Source organism: Phacochoerus africanus, chromosome 9, assembly GCF_016906955.1.
Source record: "Phacochoerus africanus isolate WHEZ1 chromosome 9, ROS_Pafr_v1, whole genome shotgun sequence".
In the NCBI taxonomy this organism is placed as follows: domain Eukaryota; kingdom Metazoa; phylum Chordata; class Mammalia; order Artiodactyla; family Suidae; genus Phacochoerus; species Phacochoerus africanus.
The window spans coordinates 67,234,950-67,262,044 of NC_062552.1; the positions used below are offsets into that span (position 1 = coordinate 67,234,950).

General features: G+C 39.3%; 1 protein-coding gene across 3 annotated transcripts in view; it reads right to left on the bottom strand.

Moving 5' to 3' along the window:
- Positions 1–27,095, bottom strand: part of NPAS3 (neuronal PAS domain protein 3) — an 866,013-nt gene that overhangs the window by 98,089 nt on the left and 740,829 nt on the right. For all 3 annotated transcript variants that reach the window (XM_047795435.1, XM_047795436.1, XM_047795434.1), the window contains exon 5: positions 26,877–27,051. In XM_047795435.1, coding sequence (XP_047651391.1) covers positions 26,877–27,051 — 175 coding nt within the window. The remainder of the gene's footprint in view (positions 1–26,876; positions 27,052–27,095) is intronic.

The following is a 27,095-nucleotide window of genomic DNA, read 5'->3' on the forward strand; positions in this document are numbered from 1 at the left end:
TACCATTTGCATCTTTGAAAAGAATTTGAAAGACTGTGACTATTAACATGGACTAGAGGACATTCTCTAGAGGGTTACCTCTGAAAGGAACTGAAAAATACTCCTTTTAAGCACTCTTTCAAAAAGTTTTCCCATGTTTATTTTTGCATCCCTTCTAGAAGGCTGAACTTTTGATAATCGACATTTCTCTTACCACAAAGCCTTAATTTAGTCTTTATTCTACACAGTTGTTTTCAATTTCCTTCTATTACTAGATTTTAAGATCCTTGAGGGAACATCCCATTTCATATTCATCTTTATGCCCTTCAAGCCATCTGGTAGAGATTGTTGCACATAGAATTTGGGTTGAAAAAACACAAAAAAAAATGACCTAATGACACCCTGTACCTCCTGGGTAAAAACTGACTCAGTAGGAGCACTGGAAGCACTCAACAGATGCTTATGTGAATGAATCAATAAGTGAATGAACAGGCATTTAAGGAGCTGCTGCACATCCTCCACATAGAGATCCAAGAGCTAAAAGGCAGCTGGCAGTGGAGCTGTGTCTAAATACCATGCTAACTGGATCTCATGATCCATCCCCTGTTCTCCAAAAAAAAAAAAAAAAAAAAACCCTGTTTAGTGACATTCATGAAAAGTCAGCTAGAAAAACTGAGTAAGGATTCAACTGAAGCAGCAAATCATACCCTCTTTTGGCATCCTGGTCCCTTTTGGGAATCTGAGCAAATTCTTTCCCCAAGCACAATGCACTTGTATCCTTATACAGTTTTGTACACAGTGTTTCCTGTGATGTGGGATGACCAAACAGATGCCCAGGTTAGCAGTTTGGCTGAAATAATAAAGAAGTTTAGGTTTAAATCATGAGATCGGGGACTGTTTATTTCTCTCTTTGTAGTTTTCTCACTTGTAAAATGGACATGATATACTCCTAACCTCACAGGATTGTTCTGGAACTCCAATGAGAAAACCTGATTTGTATTTGAAAATACCTGGTAGACTGTAAAGCACTATATTCATGAAAGGTGTTATAAGGATTATGCTCATTGCACTGGGACAGGGTAGGTATTTGAACCTTCAAGTCAGCCTCTTCTATTCCCTTCTCCTCTAGCCTTTGTTTCACTGACTCCCATGTATTCTTTGTTTAGATGAGTACCTCCCTACTAGCCTATAAGCTCCATTAAGGCCAGAAATGCGATTTTATTAATCTCTTTTTGTCGCCTCTTTCTCTTCATCCTAGAATAAAGCTTTATATGTAATTTACAATTACATAACATTTAGAAAGATATTTCAGATAGGAGCTAAGTCTCCTGGTATAAATAGTGGTGGCATGAACTGTAGGGAGAATCAAATATATAAATGGATTGGTCTGACGCACCCCATTTTGATAAAATACTGTATTCAGGAACACACTTGCTTTATAAGTCCTGGAACAATCACTGACTGGAGAAGGGGGTGATTTATTAAGCAGCTAAAACATCCTCACTGCTATAGGATAAGCTTTTCAGCCTTTACCTCCATTTGTGAGCAACTGAAAATCAAAGAACTAATAAAATCCAATCACCCAGAACTTCTTCCCGTAGACAGACTGAATGATAACTTTTTAATTTAGGCAGGTAGAGAATTATTACAGTAGGACTCTAGGGCAGGAATGTGTTAATAAAATCATTCTCTCTGCCTTTTCATTTAAAATAATCCCTTGAGCTGATTAAATGAAATATCACTTGTTTAATAACTGACAGAACATTATTTTTAAGCACAAATGTTTTGCATATCTTGGCTTCCCATTTTTAATTCCAGGCACAGAAGGGTGGAGGCACTGACATCACACAGAGGGAGTCGAGCTCTGCGCTCCGATGCAGTTTGCCCTGTCATTGTGGCATCTATAATTTAGTGTGAAGCAGCGAGGTAGACAGGGCATTATCATTAGAAACCATTCTGAACAGGGATATAAAACACAGTCGCAATAACACTTGTCAGAAAGGTGACTCCAGTCAGAACTCATATCCACGAGTTTCAAGATAAATGCTGACACGGCAGCCATCCTACAAAGACTATTATTGCTTAAAAAAAAAAGCAAGCCAAACCCCCAAACAAAGCAAACCCATGAACCTTCCCCAGGGTGAACAAGTTAGTGTGAAGTTTGCATCTGGGGTGGCATAAACTTTCCATGATTTACAGCAAGCATATCCCTTCTCCACTTGGATAAGGTATTTTATGATGCCACAGAGGAAGGATCCAATAGCATTTTGGGTTTAATGATGTTAAGCTATTTGGAATTCTTCCCCCCCTGTTATTTGGAATATATGAGCTGTGCCCCTAAAACAGGTCATTAGCTGTGCTGGGGATGGGTTCATCGCCTTACCCACAGGACCGCTCAGCTGGTGCTGGCATTTTCCCTGTCTTCTACATTTAGAAAAATCTCTTTTGATTTGGTACTAGGCTATGATTTAATAACCCTGTTCTGCTGACTTCATAAGCTGTGAAACCTTGGAGAAAAATCCCAAATCTGAATTACAGTTCTAATTACTCTAGCTCAGGCAAAGGGTTTCAGCATCGAAGGTGTTCTAGGAATGTGCATTCCACACCCAGTGCTGTTTGTGGCCAGAGGTCCTGGGGCTACATCCTCACTCACTTCTTTTCTTCGAATGCAGCCACTTTCCAGGCGCCCTTTCTTTCTGCAAGACTGGAGGAGCTAACTGCCTGGTGATTCAGTGCAAACAATTTTTCCTGAGCTCCCAGAACTTAGTCAGAGAGCACGCTTTGGCTTCGGAAAAATGGACATATTGTAAATTTAAATTTACACTATCAGGGTTGTTTTCAGTATGAAAGGATTCACTGTGATATAAAAGCATAGCTTTAAAAAGTTATTTCCCTTTTATCTGATTACTTGATTTTAAATAACGACATGTATTTTAAAATAAATTCTCAGTTTTTAAATGTTTGATTAATTTTCTAATAATTAAAAATATTAGAATTTAAAGCAGGCATGTGGTCAAAAAAGATTCAATTAAAAATGACATAAATGAACTTATTTACAAAATAGGAATAGACTCAGAGACATAGAAAACAAACTTATGGTTACCAAAGGGGATAGTGAGAGGTGGGGAAGAAATAAAATAGGAGTTTGGGATTAACAGATAAATGCTACTATATATAAAATAGACAAACAGCGAGGACCTACTGGGTAGCACAGGAAATATACTCAATATCTTGTAATAACCTATCAGGGAAAAGAATCTGAAGTGTTCTTTTTCCTTATAGGTTATATATAGTTGATTCACTTTTCTATATACCGGAAACTAACATAACTTGGTAATCAACTATTATGCTCCAGAAAAAAAGGCAGGAAAAAAGTTCAAGCAATATGAAAGGTTATAGCACAGTGAAAACAAACCTTCCTCCTAACTCTGACCCCAAGTTTCCTTGAATCTCTTCCCAAGGCAGTTTCTTATATGTCCCCTGTTTCTTCTATGTCCCTGCAGAGGTGTTTTATGCATTTACCAGTACATGTGTCTATAGTTATTTTCTTGGTGCCCAAATGATAACAGCCTATTTATGTTGTTTTGCCTCTTGCTTTTTTTTTTTGTTTGCTTTTGTTTAATAGCTTGGAACCTGTTACATGTTTGAATACGTATATCTTCCACATTCTTTCTAATGGCAGCATATATTTTAGTCTATAGGTGTAATGCCAAGTCTTCATTACAGATTAATTATAGATTTTTTTTTTTGCAAGAGCAAGGAAGTTGGAATGGATATTCTCATCAATGTTTTTTTGTAGAAAGGATTACTTTAAGCAGGTAATTCTAGTAGGATATTTAAGGTTCCTTTGTGAAATCTGTCTGAGGAGGGGAATTAAGATTTGAAAGCTAACATTTTAGAGTAGGGTGGCACCCATTCAGAATGACCTGAAAGGCAAGATGGATGTGGACACCTAAAATGACGAGAAAACATTCTTTTTTTTTAAGTTCTAAAAATGTGATTAAATAGGGAATAAAATTCTTTTACAATGTAAGATATTCCTCTAGGGCCCTGTGAACACCTTCCAGGGGCTAAAGAGGCAGCAGCCTGTTAGCAACTTAAGCTTGAAGCAAGTTAAGCTTCAATGAGTGAAATCACCAGGATGCTACCTCCTCCTCCTAAAAAGCATAGAAACGGCTCAGTTTCAAGGCAAAAGCCACAGATTGCTTCCTCTGTGCTCCTGCTTCCTAAGTGGAAAGGAATAAAATTGTTTAATATTTATTTATCTCTTGGAAATTCTGAAGGTCACCCCTGTTATGTATCTTGACACCTTGTAGTTATCCTTTCTGGTCCTGTGACTGTCACTGAGTGATGACTTGTGCATCTTGCCCTTGACCATCTTGCTGCCCCTCACCCCACCCCTCAGACCCCAGCTCCTTGAATGCAACTCTGGCACAGGCTTTGTAGATAGTGGGATGTGTTAATTGCAACATGAGTCTCCATTCACTCAAATTACAGTAGAAAGAGGACATTCTGCTTAAGTATGAAGCAGAGAAAGTTCTTCCGGAACAGAAAGTTCTCCTAGTCTTTTCTTATAATGGCACCCATTTGAGAGAAAGACACTTTGAGGAGAAAAATCAGTATGCCTAATCACCCTGCCTATGCATGGTTGAAGAACAACACAATTTTATAACAAGTTTAACCATCTCTCATCCAAATGCCACCACCATTAAGAGATCCACATATTAAAGAAATCAGTATATTATCAAGGGGAAAAAAAGAGGATGATAATTCTTCTGATCTTGATACACATGGACATGTCAATGATGGGACTGTTCATGAAGCTTCAGTAAATCAGTGGTTTAGTTACAACTGGAAGATATACTTCTCAACCATCATTTTGGGGACAAGCCAAATTATACTTTCCTATTACCACTTGGGAAGATTGATTCAGTTTCAGGCTGATCTGGTTATTTTCGAGAGAGGATAAGTCACTAATTTTACTAGTATATTATTAAAGACTGAATTTTTATTTGTAGTGATACCATAAACACATTGCCTTCAACTTTTCCTCATCCCTTGTAATGAAATTATATATCAAAATGGCTGGGTCACTATGTTATATAGCAGAAATTAACAGAACACTTTAAATCAACTACACATAAAAATTTAAAAAAAGAAGGTAAGTTTTTCTGATTTGGAGAATCAATAATTAAAAATCTGTTCTTCCTAATGTGTGATCACTCCAATCAAGAATAAAAGTGCAAAAAACACATGCACCTATATGTTCCCTGCAGCACTATGCACAATAGTCAAGACGTGGAAATAACCTAAATGTCCATCGACAGATGAATGGATTAAAAAGATGTGAGATATATATATAGAATGGAATACTACTCAGCCATAAAAAGAACACAATAATGTCATTTTCAGCAATATGGATGGGACTAGATACTCTCATACTAAGTGAAGTAAGTCAGAAAGAGAAAGACAAATACCATAACATATGGCACAGATGAACCTTTCCACAGAAAAGAAACTCATGGACTTGGAAAACAGACTTGTGGTTGCCAAGGGGGAGGGGGGAGGGAGCAGGATGGACTGGGAATCTGGGGTTAATAGATGCAAACTATTGCATTTGGAATGGATAAGCAATGAGATCCTGCTGTATAGCACTGGGAACTATATCTAGTCACTTGTGATGAGCATGATGGAGGATAATGTGAGAAAAAGAATGTATATATGTATGTGTGACTGGGTCACTTTGCTGTACAGTAGAAAATTGACAGCACACTTTAAACCAACTATAATGAAAAAAAAATCACTTTAAAAAATGAGAGGAAAAAAGAGGGAAAAAAAGAAGAAAAAGAGAGAGAAAGGAGGAAAAAAAGAAAAGAAAAAGTCACCCTGCTCTCTGGAGGATCTGCTGTGTAAGTTCTAGCTGTGTGAGTCAAGGTTGCTTGGGGGTGAATTGGGTCTTCAGAATGGCTGTACAGGACTGCTGTCTGGCAGACATGGGAAGTAGTTTTCTCTAGATGACCAAGTGGCTCAGAAAAGTTTCAGTGCTGTGACCAGACATCAGGATATACAGGGGTGGTGATGTGAATCCTCATTTTGAACAAGATTCTCTGCATTTTCAAGTTGGAGAACTTCGACCCAAAACAGCAGTAGCTGGCTTCATAAACGTGAAGTGGAAGAAACACAAGGCTTTTGTAATGCCCAGAAAAGATCTATCACTGAATGTATCATTAAAAAAGAAACACGGGTGGTAAGCTCATAAATTTGCAGGGAAAATAGCCCCTGGAGAGTAATTTGGTATTCCAAGCTGATTTGGGTAACTCTGGAGCAAGTAATGCTTTTATAGCGCATGTTCAGCAGATTCTAGATACAAGGGGAACTCTTCAACTTCTCTTCCCTGAACAAATCATCATGAAGTCATATACATTATATATGAAACAAAAGCAATAAACAAAACACACTGAATTTTCTGGCTAGCAACCAGGAGTTTGGGTTTACAGCAAATGCATTTTCCTTCTCTGGAAGCAAACTAAATTACATAGAGATTAAGTTAGGTGGAGTGATGAATTTCATCACAAACTGTGTTGGATAATCTAACTTGGATGTTGAAGTCAACGGCAGCTGCTATGGATATGGCATTAGAGTGTAAAAATCCAGGAGACCACGGTTTGCCTACAAAAACAGGAAAATCACAAGACAGCTCCATAAGCCTTGTGCCACACTATTTGCCAAATGTAAAAACTGAGGTCTTTAGATCACTTGATGTTTTTAAGAGCACTTTCCTATTTATTATGTTGATGCCCTCAACAACCCTGTGAGTAAATGCCAGTTTCATTTTGTGGGTAAGGAATATGGCACAAAGTGTTAAAATCCAAGCTTCAGGCAAGCCAGCTGGTAGAGACAGAACTGGGAGTGGCTTATGGGTTGCTGACTTCTGGGATAGGTCTCTTTCTCTGTTACTACAACTGTCTCATTAAAGCAGTTCATTTCCTTAGCACATAGTAGGTGTTGAACAAATGAACACATTAACAGTGACGTGTTAGATAATCATTAAGAATAGGGATGGAGCCATTGGGAAGTGACAAGGAAAGAGTACTAATTGGAAGAAGATGAAAAGTTATCACTACTATTAGCAACTAATTTTGGTATTCTTTAATCATGAAATTGAGGTAGAGGTTTTAAAAACTATTACGAGGAAACTCCGGTCATATTTCCTACATAAAGAGAAGATGAAAAAGCAGTGTTTCTTTTTTAAGAAGAACACAGATAATTCCCCGGTAATAATATTATGGAAACTGTTTTTTGTTTTGTTTTGTTTTTGTTTGTTTGTTTGTTTTTTGTTTTTTTAACATAGGGGCAGCCCTATATTAAGTGCTACCTGACTTATGCCTAAAAGCTCCACAAGGCAGGCTCAAAGCTTTGCTTTAATCATCAGCTAGAATTTTAGGTCATTTGGAAAGTATAAAAAGGGATTGTGTGGCAATCAATTCCTTTTATTTGTTCTTTCTTTTGTCTTTGTCACTTATGTAGAAATAGAAAACAAATTATAGCTACCCTGTAGCTCTCACATGTCAGAATAATTTAGTTTCAATAGACTTGGTGATACTGTTTAAACCCTGAAAGTTAATAAACATGGATTTGTAGAATTAAAAATATTGAACTATTGGAGTGCTACCAACTCACAAAATTAAAGTTTTATAACCCAAAGTAGAAGACTGTATTCCACAGTTTAAATATTTCATATCTGACATTTTCCAACTCGACAATGTGAAGTCAGTCTTATTTTGATTTTTCAATCCAGTATGAGTTTGGGAGTTTAATTCAAAATCAAGACAAAACCATTTTGAAGGCTACCTTCTTGTTCTGTTGTTCCCTTTTACTATGCAGTGCATTTGCTTTTCCACTTTGGGAAACAAACTTTCCTAGCTAATGTTGTTGTGTGTATATTGGACAATGCTGTGACTAGGAATTAACCAGTGGACATATATCACTAATGGATAAGACCCTCAAAAATATGAGTCTCTAATGTGATTAGTATATGACCAGATTTGACTATATAGTCAAAGTATTTAAAAAAAAATATTGTGAACTACAACAGAAGCTTCTCAGAAGTGACCATCTCAAGCAGAGATAATAATTGAAAGTTGGGTCATATGGTTTGGGAAGATCTCCCCTGAAGAACCTCAAGGTAACCAGAAGTGCCTTTTCAGGCTGTGGAGGTACTTGCGTTAGTTGTATGGCCAGATGAAGCTCTATGGTGGAAGGTTTTCTTGCTATTCCAGTGCAGCAGCTAGATACTTTTTTCCCTTGAAAGGCCTTTGGAATCTATTAAGGGTCTTATGTATGTCACAAAGAGACTTCTACCAAAAAGCAGACACAAAGAAATGAATGTGCTGGAAGGGCCACAGTGTTCCCATAGAAAGGCTATATAATACCTGAAGGGATTGCTCACTTAGGTGACCTTGTTCTTTGAGAGTGTCTGATGCAAGTATATATTTTGACTATAAGGAAATTGGATAAATCAGTACATCTTAATGTTCAAGGTGGGCATAGTCGAAAATGAAGATCTGTAAATATTGGTACCATTTTGGGGTGGGGGGCTGGCTTTGGTTATGACCAGGGACTGCTGATGTGTATCAGCTGTGTGGACAATGAAAGGCAGGTCCACCTCTGAGGACTGAGACATAGGTTATGACAGATCCTGCCATCCTATCTACTTTCCCATCCTCACTCCTTACCTTGGGTATGAGCAGGGGGAGTCCCTCTAACTATTCCACCTCACCAGAAGAGGAAACACTGAACTCAAGTCCTCTTCTAAGTTCCTTTCACCAAATCTGAAACTTTGGGGAGGGCTTTTTTGACTGTGGTTTAATGAAGACTGACAGAATGTTAACTCCAAGTCAGCAAGGATCTCTTTAGATCCATTTTGTTGTCAAATTCACTTTCTGAGTAAATGGGAAGTCTAACACCCATCGTTTCTTAGATAATGTTTTAATATCCTGCATTGAATAAAACTTTTTTTTAAACCAGGTTTCAATGGTAGCACAGAACCCCACAAGGGGCGAGGGGGTTGCAGATGGCTGCATTACTCCAAATGTTCAAGCTTGACTGACCCATTTCATCAGCACTGTCAGAGCCTCGCACTGATACATGTTGACAACATTTAATCTTAAAAAATTGAAAGAAATGAATTAATATGCAAATTTCATCAGCTTTGTAATAAAAATGTCCTTGAAAAAAAACAGTGAACATGACCCCTGAGGAATTGTGTGAATTATCCCAGCTCAATTCTTTAAGTTAGTCAGAGGTACGCAGGTCCGCAAGGAAATCAGTGCAGATTTGACTTGGAAATAATTATGATGAAGAACAAAACACAAGCAGGTTGAATAAATGTAACAACTTGGGAAAAAGTCTTAGTCCTGTTTGTTATTCACTTTGAATTAACAGGATTAGGTTTGGTTTTTGAAAATAAAGGAACATCACCGTGTAATTTTAACACCTACGTAATGTGAAAACAATATTTTTTTTAACTATCAATTTTAGCGCATATTAAAAATCACATCTGACAAAATCAGGTTTTTTGGGGGACTGGGGGGGACATAACAGAATTCAGCTTTTTGAGAAAAGGGAGGATTGTAAGGAACTCTTGCGTTTAGACCATGGTTTATATGGAATTTTGGGGTTGACCATTTTGACAGGTCAACTCACCTCTAATACAAATAAGAATGAATAATTTTTACTGATGTGGAAGTGACCAGTTATTTCACTGAATTTATCAAATTGATGGGACCATGAAGACACACTCTCTAGTGTGAGTCTGACTTATCATAATCTCCACACAGATAAGTGGAAACTCCATGTTAAACTACAAACTCGGTCCAGGAAGACAGTCCTCTAGGTAGGCGTGCAACTATGGCTCTCTGTTTTTGGGTCTAGATTTAACTCTAGGAAGTGATAATGGGGGTTAGTCACAACTAGTGAATACTTCTGTGTAAAAGCTCAAGGTTTTTAATGTCCCCAAAGAAGATATGAATGTTGACGAAGGCATATCAACCATGAAACAAAGCCAAATGAAAAACTGATATCAATGACAGCTTCCCAGAAGTCAAAATGAAGGAATGAATGGCTCCAGGATGGATTTTCTTTCCTTCCCACAAGTAAATTCTCATTAATTTAAATAGATGGGTAAATATAAAGGGACGATGTGTGGTTTCCTGTCGATCCTCTGCATCTTGGTACTACAGGCGGAAACACTGTCTCCCCCGTCACCTCCGCACAGTGAATCACCCAAGCTCTGGGGTCTGGAAGGAAGTCACCTTGCCATCGGTTCAGTCCTCATTCTGAGCACTGCTGGATTTACCAAGGTGAAGTCTACACAATTAAACTGAAGCTCTTTTTAAGATATCTGTGTATTTTAATGCTTGTTTAAAAACATAAAAGCCACACCCCAAACTGACACTCTCACATGAAGACCCCAAATGAGGGTTGTTAACAATCTGCAAAACTCCACATAGTCTTTGAGAAGCTCTGAAATCCTGTAACTTTCCCGATTTCACGTATCCTTGGAAGACCCAAGCACTATAATACAGACTTTGTCCAACCAAATTAATCTCATCTGTAAGCTTTTGTGGTTCTCTACAAAAGGCTTTTAAGTTTCCCCTTTCTTTCTTAATCTACCATCAGTAAAATCCTACTTTTATAGTGCCCTTTGCACCTGCTTGCATAAAATGAATAACCCAACAGTTTAATTATGCACTGTTCTATCGGTTGGGAAGTGATATAAACTTGCAGATAGAAAAAAGAATAAAAACCTCTTTTGGTATCCAAAATTAATATATGTCAAGCTCAGGGTAAATCTTAATCTTTTTGAAACATTTTTTTTCTAAAATAGATGTTCTTTTATCATCTGGCACATCAAGACCCGTTGGAGGGAGGGAATAAAAAAAAAAAGAGGCATTTGGTTAACATGCTACAGAACAGCACTCTCTTTTCTACCTCACTTCAGGCTGTTCTTGAAAGATCTGAACAGTTGTATAATAATGAAAAATGGGCAATACTTGTGGGGCATTGCCTGCGCTCACATACCTCCGCCCACGCATTCATCATTCTGCAGGTATTGTCAGGGAAAGTTTAATTGCATAAACACTCTGTAACTGTCCTGTCATATTTCTTGTCAGTCTGGATTCCCTCTCCAGGCTCACTATCTCACAAAACTATAATTGAATTGCTACCAAATCACAAGAGTCCACCCCTCCCAAATAAAATCTTTATGAATAGAATTTGTTTCCTATCAGCAGATTTGACAAATTGTGGCAGAGGAAGGGCCTTGGTGATAATTTTTGAGTTTATTCTCAATCTGGCTATTTGCTGAATGCTCTTATCTATTTAAAAAAATTTGAAAGCCCCAGTGGGGGTGGGGGGTGAGGGAGCACCCAACAACCTAAGGGGTTCTGTAGTAATAATTCTGCAGGACCCAAGGAAGCCAGCAGAAAAACGAGAAGATTATCTTTGCCCTACTGTGAAAGGGTGCCATTGGTAAATGCAAGACATTCGAATTAATTCAGAATTAAATTGGGAATCTGTCAAAGCCGAGATTTCACCAAACTATGTGGATTCTTAGTTATGAGGTATTAAGGACCCAATTTAGTCGAGTGTTTATTCCATTAAACTTGCACTTCGTTTCTCCTTGCACCAAACCTTTCAGTGATCATTACTCATGTATAAGCTCTGAGCAGCCAGATTCTTTGACAGATCTTTAGGACCATGAACAAATGAAAATTAATCAAAGGCATGACATGCAATTTACTAAAATATGTGATCATGAAATTTTAATGCATTTACAACATTGTCAAAGTATTAATAGTTTCCCCCAAACAAATGAAACAGAATGTATCTGATGTGGAGTGAGGATTATTTCTGTCTAGTCTTTGTTTCCTTTTACACTCTTGGAAGCTGTGTCTCCACCCTCCCCATCCCCCACCCCCATTTCACCGTGTGAATTCTTTAGCAAAGGCTGGAATACCAGCCCTTCTCTTTTATAATTCCATTGGTGGTATGGGCATGAAATATGGCTCTTGGTGAATAACTCTTAAATGGGACTGGGCTTCACCCAGATTGACAACTGTCTGATTGTTTATGTTTTTTAAATGTGCTTATCAAAACCGTGTAGGATTGATGGGTGTTTTTAGATGAAGTTATGTTTTCGCAACAGACTTAATTTAGGACTAAGGTTAAGGCTTAGGATAAATGAGTGCATTAGATGATTAAAGAACATTTGTCTTGTGGGACATTTAAGTCATTTATTTATGACACTTAAAAACAAGCTAGGAAAGAAAGCATCAAGGCTTTAACGAATCCGTTTATACAAATGTTAAACTAAAACTAATGACTTTTTTAATGGCAACTCCAAGATATGCCAGTTTACTAAATATCCAGAGGCAGAATCAAATGTGCAGTGGAGTAAACATGATGAAAAAATATTGGAATTAAAAAAAAAAAGTCGCAGTGCTATTTGTGTGTATGTATGCCCACGTGTACCTTTCTCCAAAAGGTGTTTTTAAAAATTGTAGTTGCTCCTTTCTTTGAGCAACTAAGTCTTCTGCCTCTCTTTTATTTTTAAAAAGCTCTCTTTTATTTTTAAAATGCTCTCTTTTATTTTAAATAGAAGAAGATTTTTTGATGGTATAGGAATTTGGACTACGGTACTGCACTGTACTGCATATGATAAAATACCTTGTCAGGGACGACAGGATGGCTCAGGGGATTGGTAATGGGATATATAGAGCCTTTCACCCACAGGTCATTGGCTTGAATTTAGTCCAGGTTGGCAGTGACTAAAAGTCATTAACATCTCATGACTGCTTGGTGGCCTGTATGAAACGAGTTTCTTTCTTTATTTATTTAAGTCTGTATATAGGACCTCTGGCTAGGGCATCTGGGCATGTCTCTTGCTTTTACAGAAGCCTTCCACCAGATCCACACTCATTCCAGTTCTCAAGATTAGTGATGAACTGAAGCCCACCTACACAAAATAAATTGATGCATTTAAAGTTCAAACCAATAGCTGGGTATCTCCACCCCGTTATCTGGCACAGACCGGAAGGGTGCATGCAAACTGATTTGAGGGTAAAAGGAGGCATAGGTTGTAGAGACCTGACATCCCATTCATAGTCACTTAGTCTTTGGTGAAGTATAATCCATGTTCTGGCTATGGCCACATGGCAATGGTGCAGCTAGATAAAAGGGGGAAATATCACTTAAGCACATCACGTATGCTTTGCAGCAGCTACTCTTTGGATCATAAGCAGAACACATTTTAACAGGCCAGGCTAGAAGCTGCAAACCCTTGGAGACCAACATTGGGGTCTAGTTGAAAGTGGACCTGGGCAAGCTCCATGCTAGTCTTAGGAAAGGGGAAGTCAGGAGGCATAATCCAGACAAGTGGGATGGACCTATGAGAAGAAGAATTATATATCTCTTGCTATGCTTTAAGAACACTGAGTATATGAGAGAAAAAAAGGTGGATCTGCAAAATTGAATCTATGTATTAGAGAGGTTAGAGGAAGGTGAATTACATATTAAATTATTTATTTCCAAGAGTCTTTCCTCTTAGATGGAACCCTTCCAAAAGGACTTCATTTCAGGGGTGTGTATGTGTGTGTGTGTTTTCAGAAGCACAACCTTGGGTACTGTGATCCAAGTAGAATGTGGGCCCTTTAAGAAAGATAACCAGAACATGGTGACAGTGAAGCCCAAATTCAAGTCTTTGAAGGTTGGCACAGGAGCCAACTTTGTCACCTAAGCCCTGGACAGACTGCCCCTAAGGAATAACTTTGGTAATAAGTAAATGTTTAGCTCAACAGAATGAATAGTAATGACAACACTTACTGAACACTTATGATGTGCCATACTCTGGTTCTAAGCATCTTAGATGTACTAATTACACTATAAGGAATGTTAATATGTTAATTCATATAAAGTTAAAACTGACAGGTGAATATTCCTACCCTATTCTCTAAACTATGCTAGAGGGCCAAAATTCTGCAATGGGGAAGCTGAGGCACATGTAAATTAATTAATCTGCTCAAGGTCGAATTTCTAATAAGTGACAGAGCCAGGAAGACTCTGTGCTCATGTATTTGTAGCTGCTACAGAAATCATTGAGGGAGGATTCCTATAATTTGGGTGAGGGCTGTCATCTTCATAGATATCTATTCTGTTATTCAAGTGACCTACAAATTAACCAGACTGTAGATTTAAAAAAAAATCTATAATATAGGTAGTGCAATTGCATGCATTGCTACAGATCAGAGAAAATGATGTAGGAACTGATTACTACCACCACACTATATCTCCTGTCCTGCCACCCTGACTTTTGTTCTTGTATCCACAACCCAAGGTGACTGGTTAGGGTTATCACCCATGGGAGAGGAGCAACATAGAAAGCTCTAGACAGCCATAATCACACCCTCACACCAACATCTTTTGGTGTATTGCTTTGGTGGGTGGGGAACCAGAGACTTTTCTGCTCTGCCTATTAAATGAAGGAATGGAAAGATGGGAAAAGAGGGATGGGGACCCTGCCAATCGAAGCCGAGAGCTGCTCTAAAAACTGTGAAACTTGGAGCTGACAGGTCTTAGAACTTTTCAGTTGATCTCTAGATTCATCTAGGAGCAAATGTTTAGGAGAGTTTGAAGGGCTCCCTGAAGACTGAGGAGAGACATTTGGAGAGTGACCAGAGGAACTGGATAATCTAAGCTCCAAGCTAAGTGGGCGGATTCTGATCCTGCCTGCATAGGTGGGCCCTCGAAGTAGAGTCTGTCAAGGATGGGGAGGAATGGCCTCCGGGGAGCAGGAGTAGATCGTGTGCTTCATTACATGTTTCTTGGGTGTTAGAAGGAGTTTCTCTCCTTAAAAAAAAAGAGGTTCCCATTGTCAAATAAATTGGGAAAGCCTAGTTCAAACAAAATAAATAGACTTACTGATCACACAGATTTCAAATCCTCACTAAGGGAATGTTCACTGTTAATCATCAATGAGAAGATGTGCAGTGATGCTTCTTCCTCTGCTCTTTAACTGGGGGATCCTTTTCACAACAAGCATCTCACAGGGCAGTTACAAAGGACGCATTTTGCAGGTACTGGCTTAAGATCTATGTCAGCTCTGCCTTTCAGAAGCCGAGAAAACCCGACCGGTCCATTACAATCTGAGGTAAAGATTTACCTCTTGTTTAGAAAATGGAGTATTCTACCAACTGAATCTTCCAGCAGAAATCCTTTTGGTCAGGTGGTTTATGTGAATACAAGTTCTGTGAGAACAAGGACCTTTTTGGTAACTACCATATCCTTGGTTCTAGGACAGAGCTTGGCCCCTGCAGATGTAATGACTGAATGAGTGGAGAAATGAATGCGTGAATGTTTTCCATATCTAGACTATTGGACTTGTGTTGTTTTTACACTTTTATATTACTTCGGCATAATGGAAAGTATTTCCCTAAATATTGGTCTCATTTTAAATTCATTTTTATATTATTGTCAATTTCTACCTTGTTTTGACCGATCATAATTTGGAGGATCAATAGAAATTTTAATCCTCCTCAAACGTCAACCAAGAGATGGCTGTAGAGTTTTAATTCTTTTTCTTTTTCTTTTTTTTTTTTTGCCTTTTTGCCTTTTCTAGGGACGCTTCTCGCGGCATATGGAGGTTCCCAGGCTAGGGGTCTAATTGGAGCTGTAGCTGCCAGCCTACACCAGAGCCACAGCAGCTCGGGATCTGAGCCGAGTCTGCAACTTACACCACAGCTCACGGCAACGCTGGATCCTTAACCCACTGAGCAAGGGCAGGGATCGAACCTGCAACCTCATGGTTCCTAATCGGATTTGTTAACCACTGCGCCACGATGGGAACTCTGAGTTTTAATTCTTTATGTCACTGATTTCATTGCTCTTGCTGGTCTTTTTATTTGGAAAGGATGTCCCCTGATAAGTAAGAAAGGCACATGATCTACTTTAATAAACCATAAAGTGGAAGAGCTTTGAACCCTAAGAAATTTGCATCCTAATGTTTCATGATAAATAGCATATGTAATTTTGTAATTTTCAAAAGTTACCAGACTTTATTACCAACTGATAAAAAAAAAAGAGTGGACAGATGGTGTCATCAATCCTAATCATGTGAAAGTTTGAAACTTGCATAATTTCTAGAGTATTAGCCATTAGCTCCTGGCTAAAGACTGACCACAAGGTACATTTCTACTTTTTTCTCTTACTTTAGTTCCAAATCATCATTTCTTCCTTTGCAATCACTCTTCTCAGGGTCTCCTCACTCAGTTCTAAGTTAAAGAAATGGCCTCTTGAATGGTTTCCCTTGCTTCCAGTCTGCTCTACTTAACACATACTTCGTATTCTTGCAAAAATAAAGGGTCATGTATTAAGTACAGTGAACCTAAGTTACCTGTAGACAGGAATCAGCATAACATCAGGAAGACTGTTCTAAGAGAGCTGCCTAGGAAGGATGCAGAGTGTCCCCAAGCTGGTGGGCTCAGGTAGGGGCTGGACAGTTTTTAAATGGATGTTGAGAGGCAGGGCGGTGGAATGGTTAAGAAGAACTACACTGCTGTCAAGCTGCTTGGGTTCAAATCCTAGGTTCCCCACCTACTAACTGTAGGACTTTTCGAAAAGATAAAAAAGTCCTTTTCTTAGTTCCTTCATCTTTAAAATGGGAAAAATAATAGTACTTTCTGCACGGTATTTTGTGAGGCATGAATGAGGTAATGTATACAATGGGCTTAGTAGAATGCTTGACACTTGGCAACCATTTAATGAATATTAGTAGTTCATTATGCTGCTTAGGGATTCAGGAGTCCATAGGTAATTGCATAAAATGACCCTCAAGGAAGGGGCCTTCCAAATGCAAAAAACATTTTTTTTGTACTTATGTGTTAAAATAATGCTTTAATTGGGTTGAATGATTGATGTTCAGAACTTATACACATCTTAGATGATTTTCGCTGGTACTCCTGCTACTCCGGGATCTGGTTCCATCCTGCGTGAGCTTGCATCTTTGCCTATCTGAGGGAGACAGGACTCCTTCCTGCCTCTTAAATGCAGTGTCCTCACTCCCACTTTGCTGCTTGAGATGAATCTCCTGGAAGTTCATCTCTACCTCTTTGCTCTTAGGTTGGTTTTCATGCTGGTCAGCCCTCCTTACCAATGCAACTCACAATCATTTAGCCTCTCTCTGATTTCTTATACCACTTGACAACTTTATGTCTCCGTTGAAAACAGCAGCAGGGTCATTATTCTTTTCTCTCTGGTTGTTGACTGTGTATAAATCTTCTGATGATGAGCAGTTTGGTAAGGGTAAGTGTCACATCTTCTACCTCTTGTGTTCTCCATAAGCACCTAGCAAAGTGCTCAAAACAAAACACCTGGCCCAAGTTCAAATCCTAGGGCCACAGTCTACTCTGCTGTGGAGCAAGCCATTTACTATCTCCAGTTCTGATTTAGAGACGTTTTGAGAAATAAATGACTTAAAACATGCCCACTCGTGTAATTGGAACACAGATGTAAAACATAATAAGAGCTCTTTACTAATATCATCATTAATGTCATTAGAATATTTGCAACAAGTTTTACCTTGAGTAGAAAAGCTAATAGTGTCAGTCCAGTTTTTCCAAAGCTAGCATTTCCTGAATTTTAGTTAGTGAAATCAGCACAGTGTAAGTAAGGGAGGAAGTTTGGAGGCAGCTCCCATTCAGAAGAGTCCTAGAAAGATCAGTAGAGAGGGACTCATATTCCTGTGAACCTTAAAGGCTAATTAAGCAAACAAACAAAAGTCCCTTGACAGTAAGCATCAAAGCCCCTGACGGTCATGGTCTGTGTACGTCTGGGCAGGTCAAAGCAACTTGCTCCCTAGGAAGCAATCCTCCTGGGCTGTATACTTCCAGGGTTGAAGTTTCAAACCTGAGATAGTTCAGCCAAGACTGCAAATGGCAGTGGCTTATAAAACAATGCTATGCTACTCACACACCTGGTGCCCTGATGGTCTTCACCATACACCTGCACTGGATTCATGACCTGTCCCTTTCACATGATGATCAGCTCCTAGAAGGTAGGGAACTTAATATTTGTTTCTTCAGTGCTTCATCTAAGGTCTAACACATGATAGCCATGCAATCAATGATCACTGGATAGTCTACACAATCCCCATTACCAGGTGGGTCTAGGTTTTGAATAAAATTCACTCTAGTTAACAACAACTAGAGAGAAGACACAGGTTTTTCCTCTCTCAAGCTAGTTTTGTCAACCAACAGATGGGTTGAGGTTTTCCACGGGTCCATGATGTTTCATGAACAGCTACCTTTTGGAGGGTATGACGACCTCCTCATGGACCCCATGAACTATTCTTTTTCCATCTCACATTTGCCTTGGGAGACTGGTTCTGAAAGGAAGACCTGGAGAAGCTGCTGAGAGTCTGGTCCTGCAGTGGCCAAGGTGGAGCAGAAACCAAATGCACAGAGACAACTTTGGCTGTGCTCCTGGCTGAGGAGACATGTAGCTAATGGGGATGAAGAGACCCAGGGCTGAGTTTTGCCTATAATTGATTCAGATGCTACTGTTCACCATGGTACAAAGTTTCAATGTAGGGATGAAAGAAGAGGAATGGAGTAGATAGAGGACTTCAGTCCTCAGTGAGAGACTATATTTAAAAATAAAAGATGTTTTAGCCCAATGAAATATGTACATAAGGGCATTGTTAGGTCGCTCTCTGGACTTCAGAAGCCTCTGGTTCTGTACCTACCAGAGTCCTACCTATCTCCTTTCTCCATCTTAGTTCCTAGGTTTCCTATCCATGAAACCCTAATACTGTACCCTTTCCTTCCATCTTGGCTGCTAAATGCACCTGTGTGGTTTGAAGCAAGCCACTTAGACATTCCATCACTTTCCCCCATCTGTAAAAAAAGGATAACACACTGACCTGCCTCAGAGGGGTAGGGTGTGAATTAACTCCTGTAATTAGCGGTTTCTGTGCTATGCATATATCAAGCAGGATATGAATGCCAACCATTGTCACAGTGGCCTGAGTACACTTTGCTTCTAAAGCTATACTTGGGGATAACTGCTTGGCAAAGAGCTGACAACTGGAAGTTGCAGACTTTACACAGAAGCAATATTTCCAGTATTTTCCCCAAGCAATCATGAGTAAATTGCTCACTAGGGGTGGAAATGGTTTTCAGCCAGTTCTGCCTCTTCTGATCTGTGCACCCTGCAAAGCTCAGTCAATGCCAGGTAACTGATCCTTCATAAGTCTGCTCTTTAGTGCAGATGAAGAATTCAGAATGGTATCATTTGGACAGGGATGAAATTTCTGTGCAGTCGTATATATTAAAAGCAAATAACTTGTGCTTTGTTCAAGGTAAGAGTTATAGAAATAGGATCTTTAATTTGTTAATATCCAATGACAAAAACAGCCACACTTTTTTTTTTTTTTTTAATGGGGAAGAACAGGTCATCCATTAACAATTTGTCTTGGGTTTCATTTTAGAAACTCTGAAATGAACCCCTTATCACCATAGGTAAAGGAGATCAAAATTTTTGACCCAGCAAGCTATATAAAACAACTGTTAAAAATAATGGGTTTTAAAAATTGATTTTCTAAACCTTCAATAGCAGGTTTAGGAAAAAAACCCTGCTATGTATAAACAGAGTGAACCTATTGTATGTTTTGATAAGAGGGCCATGCTTCTATTATTGAACACACCACTTGCTACCCTGTAAATACCGTTATATTAATTTAGAAAAAAGTTGCATTTTTTTGAGTTGCCATCACTGTGATCTAAATTTTGGACGAGACAGTGAGTTTCAGAATGGCATACACAACTAGGCTGCCATCCAGCATCTTCTCTGAAAACAAAGGGGAGACTTGCTTTCTATAGTTAAGTGAGTCACCCACACAGATTTTTCACAGGTCAGGGTGTCAAGCCCCCAAGGATTCCTGGTGCTGCAGCTGTGCATTCTGGGAGTTGGCCTGGAAGGGCGGAGCTCAGGTGCTGGGCCAGCAGAGCCTGGTGGCAAGGAGCATTTTCCCTTCTTTTCTTTTCTTTTTTTTTTTTTGTCTTTTTGCTTTTCTTGGCCCACTCCCATGGCCAGGCTAGGGGTTGAATCGGAGCTGTAGCTGCCGGCCTACGCCAGAGCCACAGCAACGCGGGATCCGAGCTGCGTCTGCAACCTACACCACAGCTCATGGCAATGCTGGATCCTTAACCCACTGAGCAAGGGCAGGGATCAAACCCGCAGCCTCATGGTTCTTAGTCGGATTTGTTAACCACTGCGCCACGACGGGAACTCCGATTTTCCCTTATTTTCTTTGGCTCTCTCAGGCGAGATCCTAGAAGTGCATACAAGGTTGCTCTGCAGATGTTCTCATGGTTCACCGACAAGCACACAAACATGACTGAATGTTCTAAGTGTCCCTAGGCCTTGTATACCATAAGAAAGCCCTGGAGAAATGTATTCCCCCTCTGTGGCAGTTCCAGGTGATCTTGTTTAGCTTAGCTGGGGATAAAGGAGACATTTAAGAAGAGCCTACTTTCTGTAGGAAAAAAAAATAGTACTACATCAATGTAGCTTTTTTGAGACAAAAGAAACATTTTGAGTTTGGCAAGACAGTCTCTGTAATAGTGCTGGTTTGCTTTTGGAGTGTATACTCCATTATCATCATTCAGGAGTGGCAAAAGATAATTTCTATTTCATTTCAAAATAACAATGGCATAGTTCAAGGAAATAATCATTTCACATATGTAATTTTTGGATAAAAGGTGAGTTTAGGGGTATAGGATAATCTCTTTGGGTGATGAAAAGGTTACTTTTTGTTAGGCTGCTTTCTGACTATTATATTTGACACATATATGTGCACAGGGGTATTGACAGGAGTCAGACTAGTCTGGGGTAATCATGAACTTGTCTGGATCTTTGCTACAGCTACAACAGAGATGCATTTCATATTCAATCCATCAGAGATAACCGTGGTACATTATCTGATGGATTTATCTTTGCTGATATTGTATGAATATGGAAAGGAATTAAATAAATGTGTGTTTACACTTTGATAAACATTCAACATAAATTATACATTTTAATTTCATTTATTAGTTAGGGACTATGGAAAGTAGGAATTTCATTGCATACAAACTGCCATTCAGATTGAAGGATTAGCAGTTTCCTGAAAAGGGAGACTAATTGTAAGAACAGAATTCATTTCTATCTCAAGTGAGGCACGACACGGTTTGTATTCAGAGTTTGAGAAAGGCCTACAGGGAGAACAGCTCGCCCTCATGACTATACGGTTCGTATTTTACACTTCCTGTGGGCCCAACATTGTCACCATGAATAAATCTCATGCTAATAAACCCCCTATCATTTGACAACTTGAATTTTGTAGTTACTGCACAAATTATCCAGCTGTATTGATGTCTAAAAGAACCTGGCCTGATCTCCTAGCATTTGCATGCGGGCCAGTCTCCATGATATTATCTTCCTGTATAATGACTCCAAAAAATCTCACTGAGATTAACGGTGATAACATAATTCCAGAAAGTTGCCACTCTATATGTAGAAATATATCGGCCATAAAACCCAGTCACTGTAAGCCTTTCCCCAGTAGGGGATCTCTCACTTTTCTTTGATTTTTAAAGGCTTCAGATCAATAACTGGAGTGACATTATTAACAGCTCCCTCAACACCTTGGCCAGCGCTAATATTAAATCCATTACACCTTCTGTTTGACATTTGCGGTACCACAGAAAGCACTGTAGATACAGTCACACTGTCTGGGGACTGAGGGTGGATGTGGGGTTAGTAAGATGGTTTCCCTTGCCTGACTTCTAAATTCCGTTCATTCCCAGGAAACTTAAACCAATGCCCCAAACAAAAAAAACCCAAAAAACCCACCCCAACCCGAGGCTAGACGGTAAATAGTTCACCCATAAAAGTATAGTTCTCTCTCATATCTAAGCAGTTTTTGAAATAAAACATTGATCTGATCCTCGGATGAATTTTTACATTCTTTACTGTTATTTTAAAACATTTGTTCCTTTAGTTCTGTCACTTATTATGAAAATCATCTAATGCATGCTGAGGACTTGAGTTCCTGTAGAATCAGGAGCTGATCAAACTCACCACAGTGCAAGGGCCTAAGTAGAAAATGCAGATTATTCCTATGTAGGCAAGTACTCAACTGCTTCAGTTTTGTTTGCCTTTAAAATACTCAGGACATGGTGTAGGTGTGATGGCATAGAGACTGTACTACAACACTAATTTTCTTAACCTCCCCTAACAAGCTAGAGCTGCTGAAAGCTTAGACAAAACACGGTGGCCTGTAATTTCGACAACCAATGGTTAGCCATGTTGCTGTAGTTATTCTTGCTCTTCACCAGAAGCCCTGTCTCATGTGTTTGGCTGACATGTCTGAATTCTGGTGCAGTACTGATTCCTCCCTCTATGAGCTCACCCCCTCCTGAACAAGCAGCAGGAGGCTTTTGTCCTGGCTGAGTTCCCTCCTGAGTGGGACCCAGGTATGTTACTCCTGAGTGGTCCTGCAGCTGGGAGCTGACTCTTAGCTAGTGGGAAACAAACCACTGAAGACAGAAAGGAAATTTTACGTTAAAGGGAGAAACAGGATAGGAAAAGTGGCCAGTGAAGTTAAGTGAAAAAATAGTCTACCAGAAGCCTGGGTGTTATGGTTTTATTTTAGTCAAACAGACAAAATCCCATGACATCACCATATATGTATGCATACTTACAGAAACAAAATCTAGAAGGCTACCTGGTGTATATCATTAGGAACAGTGGCTATTTTGGGGTAGGAGTATGTTGGTCTTTAGTCTTTGTTTTCTGCATTCTCTGAATTTTTCACAATGGGCATGATTTTATAATTGGAAAATATCCAACTGTTTTACATAAGGAGGGAGTAAATCACAGTGCTTTGAAGACCTGACCCAGGGAATATTAGGCTTTGCTTTCAAAATAGGGAGATTTTTCAAATACCTCCAGGATTTCTTGAAAGAGCTGCTTTTGTTTATTAAGCAAAAAAAAGATGGGGCACTGAAATTTATTTTTTTTTCAAATAAAGGATAGCACTCATAAGCCGAAGATTACAGAATCTTTAAGAGTGATTAGAAGATACAGGCAGATCTACAAAAACAAACTGAACTGTCCAAACCCTGTGTCCCAGAGGTTCTGTGCCCCCCACTCTGCAGGAGCCCACAGGAGCAGAGCAAAGGCTGCCAGTGGGACAGCAGCGCAGAGTCATCTTTCCCAAAGTGCCGGGGTCAAGCCCTCAAGAGGCACTCCAGAACTTTTTAACTTTTTAAACTAGGCCACCTATTTATTTTTCTTACACCTGCCTTAAGATTTCTCTAAAAGAAGTTCCATTTTTATTAAACTATTAATGCATATGCATACATATAAAATAGTTGGGTTTGCTGGCCAGTCAACAGACTTTTTTTTTTTTTCTCTCATTTATCTTGAGACTAGTTCAAGACAAGACAATCACAGGGCTGGCAGTTCAAAGAAATAGGATTCCTATTATGGCACAGGATCACTGCCTCTTAGGCTGGTTTAGTCACTTATTTCCTTTTATTATAATGCCAAATGTTATTTAGATTTCAGTCATTTAGTAATGCTACACTGAACACATCAGGGCTTCTGGAAAATTCCATACCTACTAGTCCCTTCATTTTCATAATCACCACATATTGATATCCATTTTCCACCCAAATTACACTATTTAAGCAAGAATCTATGTTTTATCAGAGTTTAAAAGATTATGATGCAGTGAACAACAGTTTTCAAGAATGTTCCTTCGTGTTATTAAGAATTAGAAAATCTTGTTAAAATTCTTTTAGCTTTTAAGAAACATAAGCAGCTTTGGGATGTAGTGCCTGACGTGAACTTTTAAAGTAATTCCCCTGGAGCAACGATCTGCATTAGCGAAGATATTTGGTTAAAGGTAGCATCCTACACTGTCTTTCAGTATTTGAGCAGTCAATCTAATTGGCTTTTTAAGCCAAAGACTGAAAATAACCAACACTACAGAATTTTAAGGCAGAGCCAGTTTAACATTCTCTAATGGTGAGAGATATACTCACCATCAAGGAAGAGACACTTCTCATGTTGGCTGCTGCTAATGAGTCCCAGTTGTTAAGAAACGTGGAAAGCAGAGTTTTCCATTTTACTAGTTCAGATGGCACATGGAAGGCCAGGAAGGCAGGGGAAAGAAACCCAAGTCAATTTTCAAACCACGCTTCAATGATACATGACAGAGTAACTTTAAAAGAGGTATGTTATTTTTTCTGATAGCCAGAAATACAGATGCTCAGTGAGAACTGAGTTCCAATAGTACCTGGAGCTGTTTTATGCATCCTGGTGCTTCACAGATGGTGTGGGATTTATCTGAATTTTTATACTTAATCTTAAACCAGTTTGATTTGACTCTAGCTTAGGATATCTGAGCAGAACTGCTTTATGGCTGTGGATTTTTTTTTTCCCCTCTTTCAAGGGACAAGTCACCCTTAACATGTGTTTGGGGGGGATACCAAGCTAGTATAAATCACCAGGGGGATCTGGCTGTCAAGAAAGCCTACTTCAAACCTGGGCTGCACAATAGGAGTACAGGAGCCTCAACTGAGAAGGTGACAGTCCCTCTGCTTTGCACCCATCAGAATACATCTAGAAGCTGCATTCAATTCTCAGAACCCCATTTTTAGAGGGTCACCAACAGATGGAGGGTGACCAGGATGCTGAGGATGTTGGCCACATGCCACTAAATAATGGTTGTAGAATGAGGGTAGTTGGACCTGGAAAAGAGAAGGAAGGAGGGAGGAAGAATTTGATGTATTTATATATTTGAGAGGTTTCATGTATTTGAGAGGCTATGATGAGGAGGAAGGAGTATGTGTGAAATATGGTCCCAGCGGACAGACCTCGGATCCGTGGGGGAAAAGTTGCAACAAAGCAGATTCTGGCTCCATATGAGCAATAAGTTTGTATCTGAGCTGCTCACCAATGGATCGGGAGGCCTCATGGGTTCCTCAGCTTCCTATCAGGAATGAGTTTCAAGCAGAGATTGCAAGGGCGTCTGTAGGTTTTGCCCTAAAGGGATGGTTGTATAAATTGGAGGTGGATTAAAGGATTGTTGAAGATTCTTCTTGAGGGTTTGCAATTCAGAGAAACAATGTCCACTTTCCCAAGGTCTCAGTTTATATTGAGATTTATAAACTAGACTTCTTACACACTGAGTGCTTAAGACTCATGAGCAACCCTAATTTCCCAATGGACTCCAGAATGAAAGAGTAGACAACTGTTTTCATGTGCTGCTTCTCAAATAATTGCCCAGATATGAATATTCTAATGACTAAAGAGCAGGTACAGGGATCTCAGTGAAGTCAGTGAGCTATGGCATAGGAATGTATGACTCTCCCTGACCTCCTGGAACAAAACTGTTTTTATGTTTATGTGGTAAAGAGTAGTCGTAAATAGTCTTTTTCTCATGCATGGGGCTCCCTGGCAAAGGATGCTCACCAATGCAACAAAATAATGCCCTAGAAGCCACAGTTCACTTAAATGGGGAAACATGGTTGACTCTAGATGGAATTAAAATATTTCCAAAAGAGACAGAAAGTTTTTTTTGGGCAAACACAATGTGGTTGTTTCTAAGCAGCTCAAATTATTTTCTTGGAAGTATCTAGAATGATTTTAATGTTAAGATAGGTTTTTCCATTTGTCTTTCATCAAATGCTTTCGTGTTGGAAATCTGTTTTAAAGCAACATATCAAGTAAAGGACAAACATCTTTAGAGTGCAAAAATAATTTCCCAAGTAAGCAAATAAAACTTTGCACTTCAAATCAGGCCTTGATTCATTAAAAATCTTAAACTTCTCATGAGAAAAATTAACATTTAAACCACTGCTGCTTGGCCAAGCACTCCACCACACAAGAATATGAAATATCTCCTCTAAAAAAGTACAAAAAGGACAAAACCACAAATGTGGAACTTCAATTAATTTAAAGCCCCAATCAGCAAAGAATAAATCCTTCGCAGATCTAATTACCAGCGCTCTCGGAAGACCCAGGCCGACCAGCCAATCTTCCCCGTGTTTGAACAGCTTGATGAACTAGGGGACTGATGGATATCAAGTCATTTTGTTTAATTTATAAATGGATTTTCCCCTAATACTTAAATTATCATCAGTACAACACAATGAAAATGGGAACATTCTGAATGCAAAGTCTATAAGAGTCCTGGAAGGAATCCCAATGAGAAATGTCACCTCTGTTCATTCCTCTATACAATTGATCTAATTAAATACTGAGGGTGGAAAGGCAGTTTAAAATGTAGCCATTTCTGTTTTCTTTTTAGCCTTAATTTATCTGTTCACATCTTTCAAGTACCTTCTGATGCTTAAAAAAAAAAAAAGAAAAACCAAGATTTCTGCAAGCCCCTAATACTTTTAATTCTCCACCAGCTAATATTAAAAAAGCCTCTGCCATAGATTTTACTGAATAATAAATAAGTGCATTACATTTAGCCATGGTAACAGGACAAGGAAGAGGGCTTTTCCAATCTGAACCTGTTCCTTCCATTAATTTGAAAGAGAAACTGAAGGAACCGGTACCTTCTGTATGTATGGTTCAACTGAAATTAGATCTCTGGATTATACTTTTTAAAATGTCTTATTTTCAAATCTCTTCCTTACCTAATTACTGCACAGGACAGAAAGCTGCATGGAATTGTTAAATACCATTAGACCTATTTGAAGTCTCTTCTCACCAGCAACGTGACTGCAATCATTGGCAAAGGTCCAGCCCACCGACCCACACGTTGGGATTTTAAGTCCCACCTGGCTCAGGGGTCTCCGACTGGGAGGAGGAAGACGCTGAACTGGCTCCATCTTCAGCTGTGCCCTGGGAGAGGAGACCCCGCCCAGGCGGGAGCTTCATGCCCAGCTGCTCTGCCATCTCCACGTGGTCTCCGGGATGGACATAGTCAAAGACGCTGCTGCCTGTCAGCTCCACCTAGAGGGGGAAGAGAAAGAAGAGTGGGAGAGAGAGTTGTCACA